General features: G+C 45.2%; 2 protein-coding genes across 6 annotated transcripts; one reads left to right on the forward strand and one right to left on the reverse strand.

Annotated features, from left to right (window-relative positions):
- Window positions 1-6,859: 6,859 nt before the first annotated feature.
- GNPDA1 (glucosamine-6-phosphate deaminase 1) lies at window positions 6,860-12,012 on the forward strand. Of its 2 annotated transcripts, none has more exons than XM_075164486.1 (7): window positions 6,860-6,933; window positions 7,003-7,144; window positions 7,219-7,320; window positions 8,426-8,608; window positions 9,241-9,425; window positions 10,105-10,279; window positions 10,567-12,012. In XM_075164486.1, exons 2-7 carry the CDS (start codon window positions 7,021-7,023, stop codon window positions 10,662-10,664), a joined length of 867 nt encoding a protein of 288 aa, XP_075020587.1. In that variant the 5' UTR covers window positions 6,860-6,933; window positions 7,003-7,020; the 3' UTR covers window positions 10,665-12,012. The 2 variants fall into 2 exon arrangements, with proteins under 2 accessions (XP_075020587.1, XP_075020586.1); XM_075164485.1 differs by having other exon boundaries at window positions 6,885-6,933; window positions 6,983-7,144.
- Window positions 12,013-13,434: 1,422 nt separating this feature from the next.
- Window positions 13,435-21,734, reverse strand: RNF14 (ring finger protein 14). Of its 4 annotated transcripts, none has more exons than XM_075164484.1 (9): window positions 21,564-21,734; window positions 20,629-20,832; window positions 20,003-20,183; window positions 19,311-19,462; window positions 18,442-18,969; window positions 17,785-18,013; window positions 16,940-17,112; window positions 16,231-16,361; window positions 13,435-14,986 (listed from the first exon to the last, which is right to left on the reverse strand). In XM_075164484.1, the coding sequence occupies exons 3-9, from the start codon at window positions 20,154-20,156 to the stop codon at window positions 14,929-14,931; spliced, it is 1,425 nt and encodes a 474-aa protein (XP_075020585.1). In that variant the 5' UTR covers window positions 20,157-20,183; window positions 20,629-20,832; window positions 21,564-21,734; the 3' UTR covers window positions 13,435-14,928. The 4 variants fall into 4 exon arrangements, with proteins under 4 accessions (XP_075020585.1, XP_075020582.1, XP_075020583.1 ...); XM_075164481.1 differs by having other exon boundaries at window positions 20,003-20,165; window positions 21,564-21,733; XM_075164482.1 differs by having other exon boundaries at window positions 20,003-20,165; window positions 21,557-21,733.
- Between the last annotated feature and the right edge of the window lie 58 nt (window positions 21,735-21,792).

Genomic DNA, 21,792 nt, shown 5'->3' on the forward strand with positions numbered 1-21,792 from the left:
CCCGCACCGCGGGGATGGGCCGGGGGCCGTGTCCTAGCGAGAGCCGCCCCGGAGCTGAGGGCTCCCGGAGGGCGACCACAGCCAGCCCCAAAGGCAGCCCCGAGCCAGCCGCGTGTGCCCAGCTCCGGACCGAGAGGCGGAGCAGGGCGCGGGTGGGTGCGTGGGGGGGACCCGGTGCACCTCTGCCCACGGGGACGGTGTGGGCCGGCAGCATGTTCCCTGGCATTTTGTGGGAGCTGAAAAAGTAACCCCACAAGCTCTGTGCACCACATACATATTATGAAACTTCATGTATAATTATTCAGAGTGAAAGCTTCCATAAAAGTGTTAAAAAAGCCCAGGGAGTCAAAAAATTGATGTAAACCCATGTTGAAAAACAATGCCGCTTCAGCGAGGACCCGCCGGGGCCAGCACTCAGAAACCAGCGCTGTCCCGAGCCACGTTAACCCAGCCTTGGTCATATACGCCCATCGCCTATCCCGTCACCAACACCGCATCCTCGCGCCAGCACGTGCCCGCGCGGGCAGAGAAGAGGCCTGCGACGTGCTGCACTGCAGCTGAAGCAAACACGAGATGTTGGCCAACTCCTTCGAAAGCACCGTCAGATCTTTAATATCCGCATAAAGCAGATGGCGTGGCAGATGCGAAATCTCATTCCAAAAGAAGCGCGCATAGGAAACCACGCAGAGACAGAAGTTTGTTTATTCAGAGAGTTTTTGCGTTGAATGTTACATTGGTTAAGAGACTTTCCAGCTTGCGTAACCTTTATTTTCTACATGCACAGTTCAGCTATAGTCAGGCTTGTACAAAACTACCCACATCAATCCCTAAGATTGATTATAAGTGAGCTTCTGATTCTGCACTCCAGTTCCAGCAGTCCTTTCACAGGGCCTCCATTATCTGTTATCTCATCAATCCCTAAGATTGATGAGACTTAAATATATTAGCTTTAGGATGAGGAAGGCTGAATCAGCCCCTCTGGGATTCCAAGCTGCAAATTCAGAGAGTCGGAAGTGTTTAAACTTGAGGGCATGGTTTTGAACTGCATACTGTCATAAATACATGCTTTAATGCTCATTATTCAGCACTATAATCAGGTTGGATTTTTTTTCTGTATTCTGTCTTTGCAGGAGTAGATAGTTCACCGATGTCTTAGTGGGATGAATGAACATCACAGTCCTCATGCTGAAGGAGAGGCAGGAATAAGCTTAAAGAGTGACTCCTGAGAAATGCTGGAGACGTGAGGAGAATGCAGGTTTCTTGCATCACAGATAACTTTGAAGGAGCTGGAATGAGAGCTGCAGGCACTGACAGACTCTCTGGTTTCACCTTTCCGCAAGATTCACAATTTGCACAGCAGTAAGAAGCTGTCCTGATGACTTCTGCGGATTTACTTGCCATTGAGGTGGGATTATATCCCTAAGTAAGGCTATAGCCACAGTGGTAATTAGCTGTACACTGATTGACTTGGACATCACAGAGACTAAAATAAGAAGCAACCTGTACGTGTCCTCAGAAAAGATGCTGGAATGTATCCTGAAGAAATGGTGAAACAGTTTGCGTCGCAGCCATTTTGGGGCCAGCTGGAGACAAATCACTGCCTAATTAGGCCATCTAGTCTGAGCAAGACTAATTCAGGAGGGCTAATGGCAATTTTTTGCAGCTGCTTTCTGTGTATTTATTTTATTTTCTTAGGTGGGGAAGCTCTGTGGAAAGATGATACTGTGGTTACAGTGCATGACTGGTTCTGCTTTTATTTCCCATGTGGTTTTAGGCAAATCACTTCATGCCTCTGTTTTTTTTTTATTTTTTCTCCAATGCAAAATGTCTTTTCTCCCAAGAGACGTTCTGAAGCTTGAAGTCATTGCTTTTTAGTGACTTCCGCACGGGATGTGCTGTGAAAGTATTTGAAAGTAATTAAAAGTATTACAGAATTGCAGTACAGTGAGTCTTCTGAGATCCTAGCGCTGTACAAGTGTTCCTTTAATTATTGTGTATGAGCAATGAAGGGAACACTTTTAATCTACACTTCGTAGTAAATATTGAACTCTAAAAGCTAAATAATAAACCTCAAAGGCAGGGCATTTTAAAGCTATACTAATAAGAAATAAGCAGGACATTTAAACTAGATCTTTCTTCTAATCTTTTAGTGATAAATGACCCAATTAAGAAAAAAGCAAAGACAAAACGTTCACATAAGCTAATGGGTCAAATTGTACCTGTGAAGCTCTCCGGTTTAATAGCTTAATCATGTGCAAGCAGACTGCAACTGGTAAGAAAAAGTAAAAGTGACAGTGAAGTGTTGTTCACGAAAAGGCTGGATTATCCACCCATTCGCAATGCTGGGCTCAAGGAAGACAGAAACTTTATTATGAGTCTGATCCAAAGACGACTGGTTTCAACAGAAACCTCACCGTGCAGCCCACAAAACCTCGACGGAGTGCTGTGAGCCTGGCTGGGAGCTGAGCTGCCGCTGTCCGCTTGGTTCCTGCGGTCCCAGTAGCTGTTTGTAGTGTTCACTGGTTGGTTGTACATTTACACTTCTATTGAAAAAACTTTTTTGTCATCAACTATAAATAATAAAGTGAGTGGTATTCCTGTGCCCCCAGAGGCATACATACTCAATATGCAAGAAGTGGAATCATAGGGTTTTGATATACATATAGGTCGTGTCTTGTTTTCACACTGTGGAATAACATCCTGAGTTATAGTTGCATAATTAGGCTAAAGAGATTTGTTAAGGATTAATAAATGCTGTCTAACAGATGTTCCTCCCCAAAACATCATGAAAGATTTCTGCAACTGTGAAAATGTAAAGAAAGGAGAAGCAGCAGGAGATGGGTCTCTCATATGTTAGTTAACTTTGATATAGCTGTCAATTGTTTCTAGGAATTTACTGATACGAAATTAGTTTTACTTTGAGACACCACTATATACCTTGATGCTCTTCAGTTTCTTGGTATTTTTTACTTTTCAAAGCTTTATCGACACAATATAGTAGTATTCCCATCTCAGTTTGGTTTAAAACCATATTACTGATGTATCTACAGTCGGTCAGGGCCTCACCAGGTCTTTCTGGTTTTGCTGCCTCTTCAGAGAAACAGAATGAGCGATGACCACAGTCTGTGCAAGCAGGAACTCCAGCCATTTCACAGGCAGCACGGCTTCACACCTCTGGATGTGCCTGCCTTTCTGCTGCCCGGTCAAACATGCTCTGACATGGCCTCGAAAAGCACACGGGGGACCCTGGCCCGAAGCCCCACGACAGCCCCCGGCCAAGCAAGCTGCACCACACCTCATGCAGCCTCGGCAGAGGTCAGGTTCCCCGGTATGGCAGATGCAGGCGTGGATCTCTGTATGCAGCTTTGAACACGCACACAGCTGCAATTTTCCATGACTGTTTGTTGTAACAACAAAAGCTGCTCGGTCACGTCGGGTCTGCTGTAACGAGGAGTACGTACACAGCAAGCACAACTGCACACGCTCTTACAGCCCAGGCAGAGCTACTCGTAAGCAGTGCCTTGTTTACTGGTGCACAAAATTACGCCCCAATAAGCCACAAGTATTGTAAGAAAGGGGAATGAAGATAGCAGCAGCATTGAGATGGAAGACTTTCCCAATGGGACTCCTCTTCTCCTGAAATTCAACAGCAGAACTGAGGTTCAGACTATCGAGGGATGAAGACGAGTTCGTGCTGACTGTGAACAGGGCAAGGCAGGCAGCTGAGCTCCCAATTGCCTTCATCTAGCATAGCTAACTCTGTTAGAGCTGGGTTTTTGGAGCCCTAACTCACTGATTTCACCAGTGACCTTTGTCGCTCCATTATTTCTTCAGCCTACAGGAGAAATCACAATTAGCCAATGGTTAATTTAATCTTGCTATCTAGATTAAATCCCTTCCTGCATAGACTAGCAGTTTTTAACCTGGTGAGGAGTGAAGCTCTGCCAGTTTTCCCATGGGAGCCTTGTCTGCAAAAATGGGAAGGGACTGGCATGTGTACTCTCCAGAGCTGCCTGCTTGTGCACCACCCTAGTGCACTGGCTTGCTGTGACCCCCCAAAAAAATCCTAACTGGGATTTGGGTGCTACTGGGAGAGCTAAGCAGTGAGCAGGGCTTCCAGAAAAAAAGCACCTCCCTTCCAGATCTATCCAATGTGGAATCTTGTTTCTCCTTTTTTTATAAATAGGGGTGAGAAGGTAAGTGGAACATGCTGGAGCAGGAAGAGGTGACAGATGGTGGATATTAAAAGGACTCTGTAATTACAGGATTTGGAGAAAGGGTCCTTTATAGAGATAATTTTTTAATTGTTGCTGTTTTTAGGAAAAAAATCCCAGTGCTCCCAAGCAGTTCCTGGTAGCGAAAGCCCTGGTCTCTGAGTGCTGTTGACTTTAATCACTTCAACACAGAGAAAAAGAAAATGCTGTGCTTGTTAGAACTCCTTGGTTAAACTTCAACTTCTTCTGCAGAGAAGCGTTTGTTTCGTTCCATCTGCTGCCTTTGCAAGGAAGAAAAATCAGCCTGTTCAGATACCAGGAAGTTCTTCAACATTTGAACAGCTAGCTGTAAACGCAGAAACAATAACATGCATAAATTATCATACCTAAAAATACCCTGCATGCTAGTCACATATATAACGCAGCTCTGGAGCAATTCCTAAGTAACATAAGACTGCGTAAAGTATGCAGATACGCGGGATGTGGGCAGAAGAGGGCAGCTGTTGCGGCAGATGCACGTGCCTGGCTCTCTTGCACCGTTGTAGTTTTTTCCTCTCATCAAAACATATTTTGCTTTCCCTGGGAGCTGCCAGCTGCCTCCTACGTCTTTGTGCACCGTATCTGCCAAAGCCACTTGCACAGGAGATTAAAACGAGAGCCAGACCCTTTGCAATCAACAGAGACCCACCGCATTTGAATTTAAACCAAATCCATCCTGACGTTGGGGCTGTGTAAGCCGCGTGGTAGGATGCTGTAAGGCTGATCCTTAAATGCAGCAGCTCTCCGTACCTCCGAGGGGACAAGGTGCAGTAAAGAAGGCAAGGCAGGCGGCAGGGGATGGGGTGATGGCTGTGCACGGGCCACTCAGATGGCAGAGAAACCCGACAACCTACAAGTCACCCCAGGGGGGGACATGGTTGTTGCCCTACAGCTCACCGCTGTGGGAAGTCCATGGTGTCTCTTGCAATCAATTCCTATGCGGTCTGTGCCTCCAGTATTTGCTTTTCAGAAATCTCTGAGCCCTCGCCACGTTTCCGTGGTAACGCTGAGCGATCCGATGTGGGTTATTTGCAGAATCGAGGTGCTGGTGCACTCTCCCTTCCGAGCCCTGCAGCAGTTTTGGCTTTGCACGCCAGAAGCTGCAGGTGTGCTGCAGTAATGGTGATGTGTTCTTCACCGCAACTCCCACGTCAGCGTGCAGGTCAGGAAGTACGCTCACCAGATTCCCTTCATGCCGGCAGTACCTGGCAAATGGACCGAAGCGGCTCCAGGATGGGAAGTGTTCAGACCTCAGCCAGGTCCCCGCTGCCCCTCCATCCCAGCGGAGGCACAGCCCCCCGTTTAGTCAGCACCTCTGTCCTGTGCGTATGAACCCACAGGCGCTGTAATTCCTGTCAGCGTCCACAGGACCGATGGGTCTATCACACCGATACGACCCCAATGGGAAAAGTGGAAAAGCTGTTTCACACAGAGCCAAAGCCCAGCTTGCCCTGCACTGCAGGAGAGCAGAGGATGCCGCTGCTGTCAGCTCTTCACCCACCACTACAGCTGCCAAAATACTTTCCTGCCTGCTGGCTAACCACTGCTGATGGAAACGCATGGCGCTTTCAATTTATTTCGTCTCTGTGGCCTAAAACTCTTCCCGTGTCCGACCACAGCCGTCTGGCTACGGCCCGTCACACCCATCATTTGTCATCCAAATGCAAACCAAGCCAGGACTTCTCAGTATCCACGATGAGACAGTATCAGGAGAACTCAGTATACCCAGGTCGTTTAAATTATTAAAATAAGAAGGAACTGCACGGGCTGGATCCTAGCAAATCAATTTCTGTATTATTCTTTCTTCTAATGAAAGTGAAAAGCTGTCTAACTTTGAAGTAAGAGCTTTGCATCTCAAAAACGAACCAAGACTTTGCAAGGAGAGGTCGGGCACGTTTCCATCACAACTTGAAGGCAGCCGGAGCAAGAGCAGAAAGGTCTTTTTGGGATCTCAGGAGCAGCACAAACATCCGCAGGTCACGGTCTGTTCACTGGAGACGGGCCCTGCCCCTGCAGCCAGAACGACCCCGAAGCAGCTGCCTACAAAATGCTTCAAGTGCGAGAGCTGCTCGTTCCTGCCCGGGACATGGCTCGTGGCTTCGCTTTAGGGATCGTGGGTGGCTGTGAGACACCCAGAGCGGCTGAAGGGCCGAGTCGGGCGGATCCCTGCAGCGATGGGGACACCCCAGGAGAAGCAAGAAGGAATAAGGACATTTAAAGGTCTAATTGCCTTTTTAATGCACCATTTAATGGTTCCCAAAAGCTTTGTCCAGGCATAAAGCACATTTCCAGTGTTCATAACTTCGACTCATTGGAACGGATCGCTAGCAGCCCCAGCACTTCATTACTGGGTGTATTTAACCGCTTCTTTGAATTCTAACCCTAAATTCTGACCCTACGATCCCCCCGGCGCCCCGGCCGCGGGGGCGGGCACGGCGGGGCCCGCTCCCCCCGTCCCGCGGGGCTGCAAGGGCTTGGGCCGCGCCCGGAGCCGCCCGCGGGGCGCCTGCGGCCAGCGGCCGCCGTGAAGGGCCGGGCCCGGCGCTCACCGCCCACCAGCAGGGCGGGCGCGGAGGGCGGCCCGGGCAGCGCTGCTGCCTCGGCCCCGCCCGCTGAGAGGATCCCCGGGCGGCGGCAGCGGGAGCGCGGCGGTGGCGGGCAGGCGGGCAGGCAGGTACAGGTAGGTGAGGGGGGCGGCGGTAAGATGGCGGCGTAGCGGCGCTCCTCAGCTCGGCTCCCGCCCTGCCAGCCGGCGCCCGGCCCCGCCATGAAGCTCGTCATCCTGGAGACGTACGCGCAGGCCAGCGAGTGGGCCGCCAAGTACATCCGCAACCGCATCGTGCACTTCGGGCCCGGCCCCGGGCGCTTCTTCACGCTGGGGCTGCCCACAGGTGGGTGCCGGGGCCGGGAGCGGGGCCGGGACCGGGCGCCCGTCCCCGGGGCTGAGGTGGCGGCTTCCCCGCAGGCAGCACGCCGCTGGGCTGCTACAGGAAGCTGGTGGAGTACTGCCGGAACGGGGACCTCTCCTTCAAGTACGTGAAGACCTTCAACATGGACGAGTACGTGGGTGAGTGCCCGCACACAAGAAGTGTTTGGCTGTCGTTATCTATTTTGCTGTATATTATATATCTCTCTCTGTATAGTGAGAATGTCCGGTTACTGAGGCAGGGCCGCCAGCCTGCTGGAGGGGCTGATGTGCCCCCTGCACTCGGTACCGCAGCCGGACAGTCTCGTTAGTGCATGGTGGGTGCAGAAAATCCCACCTGCAGAAGATTTAACGTAGGAAGGGTAAAATCTGCATTAGCCACGGGAGTTAACAGGGACAATTTTAAAAGCTATGTAAGAAATATTGAAGAGTATCGGGTGTTGCCTGGTATTATACGCACTAGACACTGCTGTATTTTACCTGAACTTAGGTATTGATCAGCTAAGGATCCATCTTATCATTGCAATCTGAGATAGTGTGCGGTATTAACTACCACCTTTGCTATGGGATTATAAAGGTCACTTTAGCTCCAGGTCTCTTATAAAGACCAATGTGTTACCTGTCCGAGTGCCCTTCCGTAACCAATGCGCACTCCTGTTAAGACAGCAGAGGACCGTTTCAGTTACGAAACTGTGATGAAACAGCCTCTTCAGAAGAAAGAGTACAGAGAGATTAGTGGGCAAGCCTAAAGCTCCAAAGGTGAAAAAAGTACAGGCTAAATATTTGCTAATGCTAATTTTACTCCGGCCAAGAAGTTTTTCTGTGAACAATCTTAATCAAGCAGCATTAGGGAATAGGCAGTCCAGTGTGGGTTTATAGCATTCAAGGGGAAAAAAATTATGCAGTAAGTTATTTCCCAGGCTTCTGCAGAGTTTTTTAATTGTTCTTGCTAATACAAATTGGTAGGAATGCTGAAAAGGTAGTAACAGATGAGGCACAGTGCATGCCTGCTTTTCTGGAACATCCGTTGCATGTTTGTATGAGCATGTGTCTTATAGAAGCTATTGTGATTGATTTAATTTTGCTATTTAGGGAAATAAAAACAACTTATGAAAGTTGAGGAAGTCAAAAATGACAGAGAAAGCAGTGCTCTATTACCAAAGCCACTGCAAGGGCGTATAGGTGGTTTATGTTATGTGTGATATTCTTTCAGTTGGTCTTAGTCCCGTGCATGCTCTGTTACCAGGTCTCCCAAGGGATCACCCGGAAAGTTACCATTCCTTCATGTGGAATAACTTCTTTAAGCATATTGACATCTCGGCAGAAAACGTTCACATTTTGGATGGAAATGCACCTGATCTACAGGCAGAGTGTGATGCATTTGAGGATAAAATCAAAGCAGCTGGAGGAATTGAACTCTTTGTTGGAGGTGAAAACCCAAAGGACTAGCAGTCTCTAAACACTGGCAGGAAGCACTCCCTTTCCTCCACCAGCTATCTCACTTATTATCAGGAGAGTTTGTTTTCAATGCAGTTCAGTGGATTTGCAGTGAAAGCCAACCCATACACCATCGCTCTGGGCGCTCGTGTGCTGGCAATGTACCGCTTGGTACATTGGAAGACATTGGAATGTCTTCCAATGTACCGCTCCCCCAGTTTTAAGTATTTCAATCCAGTAAGTGAATTGTTCAGGAGAAACAGGCAGGGCTAGAATTGTACTGAATACAAAATGTATTACAATTGCCAGTGCTAACAGGAAAGTAGTAGCCAGAGTCCTCTGAGCCAACAGGAGCTTAACGCAAGCTTTTCCCATCAGTTTGCCTTAAGATTCTGCCATCTACTTGTTGTCTTGTTGTCCCAGCACAATTAGGGAAGAGTCTTCGTTGACTTCAGCGGGGGCTTTTTCTATCATTCCTACCAGAAGCAAATTTAAGCAAGTGTTTTTCTCAGATCTGTTTCTATTCCTGAAGCACTGAATGTCCTTCTAATAGTGCTGCTGGTTCTGCTTCCTACAATAACCATTGCAGCCACTGACCTACTTCTCATACTGTCTCTGTCACAGGTATTGGCCCTGACGGTCACATTGCCTTCAATGAGCCTGGATCAAGTTTGGTATCCAGGACGCGAGTGAAGACCTTGGCTATGGACACTATATTGGCTAACGCCAGGTTCTTTGACGGTGACCTCTCCAAAGTCCCCACAATGGCTTTGACGGTCGGAGTAGGCACTGTCATGGATGCCAGAGAGGTTAGGAGAAAAGCAGTGACTTCATACAGTAGCTCTTGAGCAGGGCTTCCTGAAGTAGCTCAAGATTATCCAGTCTTGGAGCAGCATTGCACCCTGCTGGCGTAGGCCAGCTTGTGCTTTTCCTGCCACAGGCAGCAGAATACCTGATCCTCCTGTTCTCTTGCATCCTGCAACACTATGGAAAGGCTCTTGCTCTGTTTTCCGCTTTTGCTTTACTAACACTTACGTTTGTGTAACCCTGCAGTGCAGTTGTGATCCACAGGGAGCTAAAAGGTTTGGGAGGGTGTCTTTGGTTGAGAATCTCATCTGGGGAAATAACTGCAAGAATCACTGGTTGACTTGATGTTACACCAGCAGATCATGAAAACTGTATGGGATAACTTTTAATTGAGTCTATACCTTGATTTATACTTGATAAGTCTCAGCGTATAGGTGTCTAACAGGGGAGCTCAAAGGATCTGAATCATTACAATGACCCACCAGGCTATGATTTAATTGACAAATAAAATGCAGCCAGAGCAAACAGAATTGTGATACAGTGAAATGCCTCTACGGAGGATGACAGAGATGTCCCCCTGTTCGGGACCGGGGCAGCGCTCTCAGTTCAGCAGAGTGTGGGTGTGCTTTTTGAACGTGACTTCTAGACCCTAACTGCCATCCTCTGTGTCTTGGAGTCCAGGTGATGATTCTTATCACAGGAGCCCACAAAGCCTTTGCTTTGTACAAAGCCATTGAGGAAGGTGTCAACCACATGTGGACAGTATCTGCTTTCCAGCAACACCCCAATACTGTGTTTGTGTGCGATGAGGATGCCACGTTGGAACTCAAAGTTAAGACGGTGAAATACTTTAAAGGTGAGTGTTTGACCAGACAAAGCAGCTGTTGCACTTAGTTTTTAAGTGGCAAAAGCCATGTTTTGCATTGTATGTTTCTGTTTAATCAACTGCCAAAGGAGTACATTCCTTAAATATAACAGCTGAGATGTACAGCCATAATAAAAGCGTAAATGTAATGCTTAACTGTGTGGGCATGGGAGCAAAGGAACAAGGACTCTAGCAATGCCTAATTTCATTAGCATCCAATGAATGAGAATTTTGCTTTATTATGTCTACTTAAGTCATCTTTTTACTTGCTACATTAGGTTTAATGCTGGTTCACAACAAGCTTGTGGAACCCTTATACAGCATGAAGGAGGCAGGAGCAGAAAGAAGCCAGTCTAAGAAGCCATACAGCGATTAATCTCTCGCTGTTCGGAGTAATGCTGAACCAGCTTTTCTGTTGAAAACCAGCTGTGAGGAAAGGGAATTGCTGCAGAAACTCATCTCATATTTTTTCTTAAATTAACAAAATAATTATGTGCTTGCTTCTCTCCATTAAAAAGACAGGTGCAACACCTGCCTTAATTAACCAAATGAGGATGGGATCCAGTATACTGGATACCACAAACTTCTGCCACTAGCTTATTCTCTGAAGGTAAAGTCAATGGAGAATGAGTTGTTTAATCTATGAAGTAACTGTAATCATTGTGGACTGAAGGCCCCAAAACTTAAATGTGAACATACGTGAAAGTACAATGTTGCAGAAACCAAATGGGTAATCACTTTGGGATGTATTCCTTGCAATTATGACAAGTACCTTTTTGTGTCATTCCCCCTCCACAATACACTCTTGCATTATAGACATTTAAAATGGGAACTGAGCTTGTTCAGCCTGGAGAAGGGAAAGCTTCAGCATGACCCAGTAGCAGCGTGCATCACAGCTACAAGGAGGTCATCAAGAAGATGAAGCCAGGCTCTCCTGGGCACTGTGTGGGGGGAGGATGAGAAGAAACAATGGGGCTTGAGTTCACACAAGATGCTCAGACTGCCCATGAGGACAGTCAAGCAGTGGGGCAGGTTCCCCATAGAGGTTGTGCAGTCTCTGTCCTTAAGAGGTTTTCAAGACCGGACTGGATAAAGTCCTGGCTGAACCCCGCTTTGAGCCAGATATTGGACTTGAGACCATCTTGGCAAAAGGGAGGGTACAAACAGTATTCATCAGTGCTGTATTAATAATGCAGTACCATTAATGCAGTTAATGGTTAGTTTATGCATCTGTATGATTTTATTTGTTGTCACACAAGAAGCCTTACATGTTCAGTTTCAGGGTATAATTTTCTATGCCCTGGTGCTTTATGATGTACTACAGGAGGATAGGTTTGTTCAAATTAAACATAAATGACTTCTCTCTGTGCTGCTCAGCACTCGGTTATTGTGTTAGTGCAAAGCCTGAAGCAGTAAGTCCTCTCTCCCTCCTTCCCATGCTTTACATTGCAACAAGAAAATGCCAAATAAGTCTCAAAGGAAACACTCTGTTCCCTCTCGCCTCAGCCTATGTTTAATTACAGAAGCCGCACACAGGTGGACAACAGCCTTAGTGGCAAGACCCCACCAATTCTGAAACTTGATTCCTGGGTTTCCTATCAAATGCTATCAAGTGAGGGGCAAGACAAACTGGGGAGCATTTATTTTCTTTATGCAGAAATTTTGTAAGCTGTTGATCTGTAATGTAACTTTCTACAGTAAAGTCTTAATTTTTTCTAAATTGACTGTATCTGCTGCTCAGTCTCACTGTGCTAGTGAAACATGGAAGAGTTTATGTGACTGAACAGGACTCGTAACACCATCTTTCAACAGCAACACCACAACCTTCAAAGCATGAGAAAGACCTGTGATTTTGCACAAGATTTCTCTATCACCTAGAACCAAAGGTGTATGGAAAGCAATTTGGTAGAAATACCTACTGCTACTCCCTACTTAAGAGCTCCCTGCCTTGTCCAGTGTTTGCTGGCAGGTCTCCACCAAACACCTGCTACGGTTCTGTTCTGCCAGGAAGCAGCCATTTCATTAAAAAAAGTGGGGATCTTTAAAGGAGAAAAGAGGAGGTCACAGCTCTCTATTTTTTACCACAAAAAGTCTACAAATAATCTAACACTCATTCTGTGCATGCACAGAAATGGAGAAAGTGAGGAGGTCTGCAAGAGGAAAAAGTACACCCTGAGGAAGAAACTCTGCGCCACGTTACCAGAGTTGCCTGCCTTGCTCTCTGTCGATGAAGTCGGGTTCTGGTTTTAGCTGTCCCCCCTTTGCAATACCAGCTGATTGTCCTCAGAGCGTCTGTCCTCCTCTGCCTCACTGCAGAATATGGGAGCTCCAGCCCAGGGGTCCCCGAGTGCCCAGAATTCATAGACACAGTGGTGACTACATCACTGTTCTTCCTCTCTCCACACAAAGTTCTTGAAAGCAGAGGTAGTTCATTGCAAGATCTTCAAATACTTCACCATAGCACTTGAGCTGTGGTAGCTCTGGCAGACATTCCCAGTCACGGCTTTTCATCCCAATGTACCCTTTGGCATCCAGGCCCTGCCCTCAGCCCACCTCTGTTCTGGCAGAAGGGACCTGCCCAGCCTCCGGTAGGTTTAAGAGATCCAAAACATCTCCTCCATCCAGGTAGGAAAACAGGGTTTAAGCACGTGCTTCTCCTTGTCACAAACATTCCCCATCTGCCTACATACGCAGCTTAGTTGGAAGAAAACACCCTCCAAAAGCAGCTAGCTTTTGGACTCAGCCTGTAGAGTTAAAAACTGTGGCCAGAGTGGAAACTACTGTGGGGATTGCAGCTAAAAGCTGGCTCCATCCAACGCAGCGTTCCCACAGTAGTGTCACAATAGCCACCACGTATCAGTTAGGGGCTTGCATCTCCCAGGGAAAACCACGGCTCTTTGGGTGTGAGGGCACTCTGCGTACATAAACCTCCAAAATTCTATCAGCAGCTTCACTTGAAAGCTTTGCGCGAGCCCAGCTCTGGTCTATGTCATTCTACGGATGATGCACGCGAGCGAGCGCCTCGGCCCCGTGGCACGCAAGCACCGGAGGCGATCACCACCGACGCAGAACAGAGCTCTGTCCCACACACTGACCTGTGCAGCCATTTACATGCCATAATGAAGACAAACAGGGAGACGACTATGTTTACTGTCTTAAAGTGAATTTAGTGCATGTGAAAGGTGCAGGAAATACAATTTAAACCATACACAATGTAAACTTTCCCTACACACTGTCCTATAGCCTAAACCAAGACAAGAGATCTGCTCTTACCATCTCATCTTTTTAATCACTGCCAATTCTAATAGTACAGACTTTCATCCTCTGCGAAAGGAACTAAATCAGCACTCATTTTGGCCAGATATCAGAGTATAAATTTATTTACTATCAGTCAAAACTGAATGAGAGGTGTTCACCTTGAGTTTCTGAAGAGTGTTCCAGCTCCTGAGCTATACATCCGGACCCTGCTATTTGTTTTGAACACAGCACATGCAGTTTTAATTTCAAAATAAGTTTTTAGACCATTCTGCAAGTGGAAAAACTTCCTAAAAATTAGTGGTTCCCTAATTACTTTCATGCTCACAAAACTACTTACTGAGCTTTTCAGGGAAACAATTTGGTTTTTGAAATAATCTGAAGTGCAAGAACAGTGGAAGTAAGGGATCTAGTCCATAAGCAAAACTATCAACTAATCAAATTTCTATCAAGAATTAGTAAAAAATAAATTATTTCATCATCTGAGAAGACAAGGTAATTTTCAATATCTTGAAGAATTCAAGTTAACCTCAACCATGTATCCATAAAAATGTGTTTCAATATCTGACTGATACTTTTCACCCTCTCACTGGCCACATACTCAGTTCATTGCCTTCGCACTCATCACTATCAAAATAAGGAGAAGCAATGTGAGTGAATACAACAGCAACACTGAGATAAGTCATCAAACTGATTCAAATTTCTGGAAATGGTTGTTGGTCATTTTCTGCCAAAGCATTCAATAATGCAAAGACCCAGGCACTACAGCCAGTAAGAAGGGGGTTAGGGATAATCAACTTTAACATCGTTAGAAAGTATCAGTGACAGAGCAATGAGCTGCTTTTCAGAGAAACAGGTCAGAAGCAACAGGCTCAGTTGCTGAATACAGAAGAAATGTTCTGTATTGTATCAGAAAACGTTCCCTGTCCAAGCAGCATCACTAAACAGCTCCAGAAAGAGCACTACAGCTATAATAAAACTGCCCTAAAACCCACAATGGATACGAGCCAAGATCCTCAAAAGGTCAGTCTCCCTAAAGGAAACCCCCAAATATTTCTATGATTTGGGACTTCAGTTTTGTCTACTTTTGAAAAAGAGGCACCTCTTAGTATATATTTTCCAGTAATTTTCCAACTTCTGACTGGTTGTATTTGTCCTTAACAATCGATATGATTATTAGGACCTTCAACGGTGACCCTGACCACAGGATACGTAAAATGGTCTCCTTTGGTTTTGGCAACAGCCTCTGAAGTGTGAGTATCCTGCAGTGCAAGGTAGTTATCATTTTTCTATCACATAATGGAAGTGAAAAGCAAACAAACTTGACACAAAAATAGAAAGCATCTGTCTCTGGTTTGTTCAGCTTTTGTTGCTAGAGAAAGCTACTAGTCTTCATCTTCAACTTCCCAGAACTCACCATCAATATGCATAGCTTGAAACAATCTGCAAGACAGCCAATAATTTACATCAGGATGTAAAAAAAGTAAAGTATGTACAAAAAAAAAAAAAATCTCAATCTAAATGTGACAAAAAAATACAAAAGCAGCAAATTTCACTATTTTTTTCAGTATCATAAATCACTCATGCTGCCATGCTCAAAGTCAATTAAAATAAGCTACTCTGCACTTCTACAGCACATTATGCTAGAAGGCTTTACACTACCTTACAAACATGATGTCTCCAGAAATCCCGGAAAATATTAATAATCCAAAACGTATTAAAAGTTACCTAGCATGCTGCCGTTCCTAGTTGGTCTTTAGGCAGTATATAATCAGCAGCCAAGCCTGCCTGCTCCAAACAGCTTACAATCTAATCGGACAATACAGAGCTGGGCAAACAACTATAACATATAAGCAGGGAGGGGGGAACAAAAGGGAAGAAAATGGTTTTTTTTATAAAACAGATGAGCTTAGTCAAGATAGGTAGAGGTTAAGCTAAGCTAAAAGAAAAAAAAAAACACCAGAAGAAAAATAGAAAGGAAAATAGGGTACGAAGTTAAATAATTACTGTTGGGAGAAGAAGGAATGCTGAAAAAGAATGACTAAGAACAGGAAAAAAATAAATCCTGTCAGCCACATCTATTACAGCAGAATGGATGGTGCAGGATTGAGTAAACTATTGGTATTTTGACTTTTGTATCCAGGCACTGTATGTCACAGCAATGGGCTCATACCCCAATGGAATACACACAAGCTTAGAGGCTGCCATCATCACACCTCTCTGACCTGCCTGCCCTTTCATTTGTCCAGACAGCAGTGGCATCCTTTGTCTCTTGATACATCCCTAATAGTGACGATGTAAGCCAAGTTCGCAGCTTTTTAGAAGCAGCTTTTTTACACAAAACCTTGTGTTGCGCTATCATATACCTGAGCATCCACAAGGAAACATTTCACTACAGGCTGTCTCTCAATCAGAGGCAGCAAGTAAAGCATCAGGAATAGGCCCAGAAGACTTCTCCAGAATTTTAAACCAAAAGTTCTTAGAAAGCAAAACCGTATTCCAAATCACTCCTGATTTTTTTTTATTGTTAGTGTCGGGTCCTTGTAAGTGTAAATCTTTGAGAGAAGAAACTGTGTCTTAAACTGTATAGCTAAAAATTTCAAGTTAAGAATAACCTGGGAGAGACTGTAAGAAAAAGTAGAAAAATAAGTGATACGGCACTAGAATAAATACATGTAAATACATACCTATTAAAGCATGGGGAAGATGGATCATTGAAGTGCCTGTATGGGTTCACCCTTGACAGAGAACCCATACAAAGCCAGCAGAAATACTGCATGCAGCCAGTACACGTCATTTTGTTACAACCATCTAGTTTCTGAGAGGAAGAGAACAAGAAATAGCAGTAACAAAATCTTACCATGTCAGTCTTCAGGCCTGTGTCTATATGATAAGAGTCCTCAAAAATGCGTCAACTAATGAATACGTTTTACCCCGACTCTATCATAACACTGATATTTTTTCCACTGTTCAAAAGAACTAGAAGCTAGAATCACAGAACTGTAAATTGGCTATAATATTAATAATACTGGCAATTAATATTTTTCTGAAGCTAGTTTTATTTCCTGGCTGTAGTCAGAAACAGCAGTAGCCTGAGGAAAACAAAGGAATTCATATGGATCCATAGTCAACCTGGATCTTTTTAGTACTGCAGTCTGAACAATACCAGTTGCTGTATTTACTCAAGTCCCTAAGCTCCAGAACCATCACCTCCTTTTCTATGTAAGACAGACAGAAATGGAAAGTTCTCTCCATTTCCTAGAAATTTACCTTCCCTGGTGAACTTGGAGGCTACAGACAAACCTCTGTTCCAGTCTAAATGCAGAACTGACTGAATTTATGTTAGTTTCTCTTAGGAGTTACTATGATTCTTCAGCCTTTCCCCTCCATGCTTACCTCTATATGAGTACCACAGCAAGGACAAGACTTTGAGTTCTTTTCTAGCCACTCTTTACTTTCCATCTCCTCAAGGGCTTTCTGAATCACTCGTTTGCCATAGCGTTGTTCCAAAAATCTTTTAGTTGCCTCATCTGCTTCTAAATACTCATTTCGCAAATCCATTAATTTCTCTGGGGAATAAAACAAAACAAAAAACCAAACAAAACGAAACAGCTTTTGTAATATATTATATAAAGAAGTCCACCTAATAACAGCATAAAGTATTCTCAAAGGAAACTAACATCATTAATTAAAAAGCAAGTAAACCATTAGAATACATAAGAAAAAGATGAGAATGTTAAAACCTCTCTACCTCAAAATTCAACGGTTTTACACTATTTCATTATAAAAGAGACCAGTCGATGGAATTAGAACAAGTCTACAATGTAAAATAAACTGAAGAATGGAAATACTTTTTCCGAACATACATTTCATGAAACTTTGTCACAGGATTTTGAGGCCAAACAGAGCGAGGCGCATCCACCTGATTCCAATACCAACTCTGACAACAGAAAGTAGTGGATTCACAGGAAAGGGTAAAAAAAGGCACATACAAAATTGTTCTTCCCCTGCTATGGCTTCTCAGTATTTGGCAATCAGCAGTTTAGGGACCTCCTGCACTGTGGAGTGTCATCAAAGGAATAATTTTTAATTGCCAGCAACAGACCTACTCCAAATGAATCTGTCTAATCTTCTAGAAAGCTCACGTGGTGATGAGTTTCCTTGCTTAATTTCTGAATTTCAGTCTTTTTCACACAAGACTTAATTGTTTCTTGATCCATTTCTGAAATACAATGACTCACCCGCAGTAACTTTACATGGAGAGACCCCGTGGTAAGTCATTTTACAGAGAGTACAAAAAGCATAGTTGCAACGGGAACATATGCCCATGGTGCAACCTGGTTCTTGCATGACTGGTGTCTGGCAGCCCAGGCGAGGGCAATACACTACATCCGCCATCAGGTCCAAGCTAGACTGCAGAAGCAGGCGGTCATAACGTGCAAACAACTGCTCTCCAACCAACTCTTTAACCTAAACAAAGATCAAAGAGAGATTACATGCATCTGAAATTCTGAGCCTGCTAGCTTCAGCAAAAAACAGTAAGCCAATGAAAAAGTACCTACAGCTGGGATGAATCCACTTTATGTTCTCCAACAGGTCAGGAAAATACTCCTAGAACTGCTATTTTAATAGTAATTAATCAAATTAAAAGCATGCGGTGTCAAATGCAATGGGACATTAATTCAAGCTTCTGACCAATGCCAGTACTAATAGAGTGGGCAAAACAGGTGCCATATGATCCAGCTTTAACTCTGATGCCTCTGCGCGGCTCAGAGTATGAAATAAAAAATTTCCCCACATATATTCACAATGCTCACCATGAAAAGCCATACCTTGTCTTCTGTAATTATTGGTAAGTTAGCAGAACTCTACCATCACTGCTTGCACACTTCTATTACCTGGCCAGGGGTAGCAACAGAAGAACACTTCGGTTCTGGACAGTTGAGACAGTGGACCTGACCATCCCTGATCTGTATTTCAAAGTAGTCCTTCAGGCATGCTTTGCAGTATACGTGGCTGCACTCGGTGAAGTACATACATTCACTGCCCAGCTTCTCACAGAAGCAGATATTGCACAAGTACATCTTACTGTTAAAGCACTTCCTCCTCTGAGCCTGATCAAAGTCCAAGATCTCCCTAATCAGACTCGACAACGATTCCACATCCTGCACAGCTCTTGCATCGACGATTTCTTCTTCAGCTGCTGCAGAGCCTGCTGCACCACCACAATCCTTCTCAGCGTCGAGAGGGACCAAAGGTGTCCTACTCTGCCCATTCCCTTGATGGCACATCTTCAGCTCATATGGGGAGGAAATATTCAGGTAACTCAGTGTTTCTTCCTTCAGAAACTGCATCCAGGCAAATAAGACCACGCAGCCTCGATTCTCTTCCCATACGTTGTCTAAGTGTTTGCAAAGAGCGCTGAGCTAGAAAAGAAAAAACAATTCCAGATTTCAGTAAGTTCTGACAAGTCGTTACTGTTTCCTTCTCCCATGGTCCCCCTTCGTGCATATTTAGATTTCAGATTCTGGATTTTTATATATACATAAAATACATATAAAAATAATGCTCGTAGATGCAAGCTTTCATTCCTCACAATGGTGACCAAATAAAAACAAGTAGGAAACAAAAGAAGAGTCCACTGAAAAAGCAATGTAATCGTTTATGTCTTAACTTTACTTTTATCTATTACATTAACATCCCCCAGAGCACTGTTAATTATGAACTTACTCATGATCTGTTAAAATGTTAAAACTATTTTGCAAACCTGGGCTTGGGAGAGCCATTTTCCACTGAGGGTAAACACCGGTGGGGAGGTTGATGGGTAGTCTGGGGGGAGTTCAAAATTCAGCACAAGGGGAGGCAGAAAGCAAACGGTGTATTCAAACCCGTTGTTCTGGAGGCTTTCTGTGGAATTGCCTGAATCAAACAGAATTGAGACAGTTTGAGAAATAACAAGAAAATGAAAATTAGTGAACTGTAACTGTTTATGATAGGTATCTCTTTTCATTTATTAAATTCCTGGGTTTAAAACGATTTATTTAACCCTAAATAATAAAACTTCTCAGTACAGTAAAATTTCCTGAGGTTGTATGCATATGGTTAAATCAGTAAACACCAGCACTGTGAAATATCAGATCCTGCACAAACCAAGAACCTGGAAAGACGTATCCTCAAAGGAAAAAAAAAAAAAGAACTTAATTATTCCAAAGAAATACTATTACTCATCTCTAATTTTAAAGTTCACTAAAGAGGTTATATGTATGAGGATGAAATCACCCACTCAGATATAAACCCCAACAATACCACAAGCACAGCATAGGGTCAGTCACGGCTTTCTCTGGTCAGTGCTCCTATAGGTCCCTGGAGCAGCAACCATCTAAGCATGTACCAGAAAATTAATTTCTGTAATTACTGGTAAAAACTAATTTTGGGATAACACAAAACATCTCAACTCACCACTCACAAAAATTTTGAAGTTTTGGGGCAACTCCAGACAAATTCTTGTTTCTCCTCCTTGGGCAGACTCAGCTCTCTTAAACTCATCTTCGTCGTAAATGCTAGCCAAAGCCAGCAGCTCATCCTCCTGAGCTTCTTTGTCTTCTGAAGACATTTAAATTTTCTGTGGAGTTAACGCATCCTATTCAAATTATTAATCTGGGGTATCTATTTTATACTAATATAGTAAGATTTAGAAACCCAAGTAACTGATATAAAGCAATGTAAAATATAATAAAGCTTTTTTACAGGTTGAGAAAATATTGGCAGCTTTATAAAATAAAAAAACACCTTAACAGAGCATTGAAAAGTCAAAAAGCAAAGTGTTCGTGGCTAAAGACAGCTGCAAGGAGGAAAAATAGTGAAATACACTGATGGCAAGTAACATTGCATTAATGTTTGAAAGAGAAAATAGACTGAAAAACAAGAAAAAGGAATTAGTATCTCTTGTCCACTGTTCTAAAACAAACAAACAAAAAGCCCCATTTATGATTAAAGTTATTAAAGATATCAACAAGAAGCTTCAAATCCTACACAGGCATTTCGGTTCTAGATTTGGGGAAATAAAGCCATGTGTGATGGATTACCTTTTTATTCACAACTGCGCAGTGGCAAAGTTGTAGGTACCGGTTACTGACCAAGGGCATCCACGTTGGTAGGGCCAGAGCAGAGCCCCTGATCATTCCTCTGGGAGAACTGGAGGTCATAAACTTTTTCTCACATAAGGCATGAAAAATGTCGACTTTGTCGTCAAGGTGCATACGGTTACGGCACCGGTACTTCTGAGCTGCCTGCAATCAAACAAACAAATGCTCAGAGGGATTAAAGTCCCTTCAGCATTTTCATTATAAATGCTAACAAACATTTCATTTGAGCAGACACACTCAGTAATTCAGAATAATCTTTTTACAGCTCTAATAGCAGTAACTCGTTTACATGTATAAGCTGTGATCACTGCTTATACCTGGACTAACTCGGGAGCCTGGTAAGGGCCCCACTGAAGTAAACAGAAATGCTGAGGAGCTGCTTCCCCCCTCACCATTCAGGGAGATTATTCGCTGCTAAATAGCACAGAAGAGCCCTTCCAAACAAGCAGCACGGGGAAGAAAAAACATAACCAAAAATGTACAGGGAGCAGTGGAAAGAATTAAAGAAAAAGCCAAATTCTCAGGCCGAGCTCCCCCACACAAGCAGCTGTACAATTGTTACACCAGTTTCAACCATTCCCCATCTCGCGCTGGCACGCCCGCCTAACACATGACCTAAAGCCGGCGGCTCTGCTCAGGCGACGGGGAGCAGCACCCGCACCCCAGCCCGCCATCCCGTCACCCCGCCCGGGGCTCTCGGGCCCGCCGGGGCGAGGCCGCGCCGGGCGGAGGGAGGCTCGGGCCGCGCCGGGCGCTCCGCAGCCCACACGCCCAGCGCTGCCGGCCACCACCCCGCGTCCCTGCGGCACAGTACGGCCCGCTCCTCGGCCCGGCACCCCGCGGCCCAGCGCGGCCTGCCCCGCCTCACCGGTTACCTCAGCCGCGGGGCAGGCGTGCGGCCCGCGGGACGGCGAGGCGGGGCACGGCCGGGCCCGGCCCAGCCCCTCACGGAACGGCCCGGCCGGCGCCCCGGCGGAGCGGACGTGGGAAGGAGGGAGGAGGAGGGGAACGCCTGCCGGGCGGAGGCGCCGGCCCGCCCCCGGACCCGCCGCGCTCCTGACAGCACAGGCCGCCCCGCGCCGCCGCAGCGCCCCCGGCGGCCCG

This window comes from Calonectris borealis, chromosome 15 (genome assembly GCF_964195595.1).
Source record: "Calonectris borealis chromosome 15, bCalBor7.hap1.2, whole genome shotgun sequence".
In the NCBI taxonomy this organism is placed as follows: Eukaryota; Metazoa; Chordata; class Aves; order Procellariiformes; family Procellariidae; genus Calonectris; species Calonectris borealis.

Excerpts from the sequence above, each read along its gene's own strand:
- RNF14 (XM_075164484.1), bottom strand. The coding sequence starts at position 20,156 with ATGTCTTCAGAAGACAAAGAAGCTCAGGAGGATGAGCTGCTGGCTTTG. Across the intron at positions 17,113-17,784 it reads TCCATGTAAAGTTACTGCGG|AGAAATTAATGGATTTGCGA; the intron begins GTGAGTCATTGT and ends TTTATTCCCCAG. Across the intron at positions 14,987-16,230 it reads TCTTCCCCATGCTTTAATAG|ATTGTTTCAAGCTATGCATA; the intron begins GTATGTATTTAC and ends GCTGTCTTGCAG.
- GNPDA1 (XM_075164486.1), top strand. The coding sequence starts at position 7,021 with ATGAAGCTCGTCATCCTGGAGACGTACGCGCAGGCCAGCGAGTGGGCC. Across the intron at positions 7,145-7,218 it reads CACGCTGGGGCTGCCCACAG|GCAGCACGCCGCTGGGCTGC; the intron begins GTGGGTGCCGGG and ends GCTTCCCCGCAG. Across the intron at positions 9,426-10,104 it reads CTGTCATGGATGCCAGAGAG|GTGATGATTCTTATCACAGG; the intron begins GTTAGGAGAAAA and ends CTTGGAGTCCAG.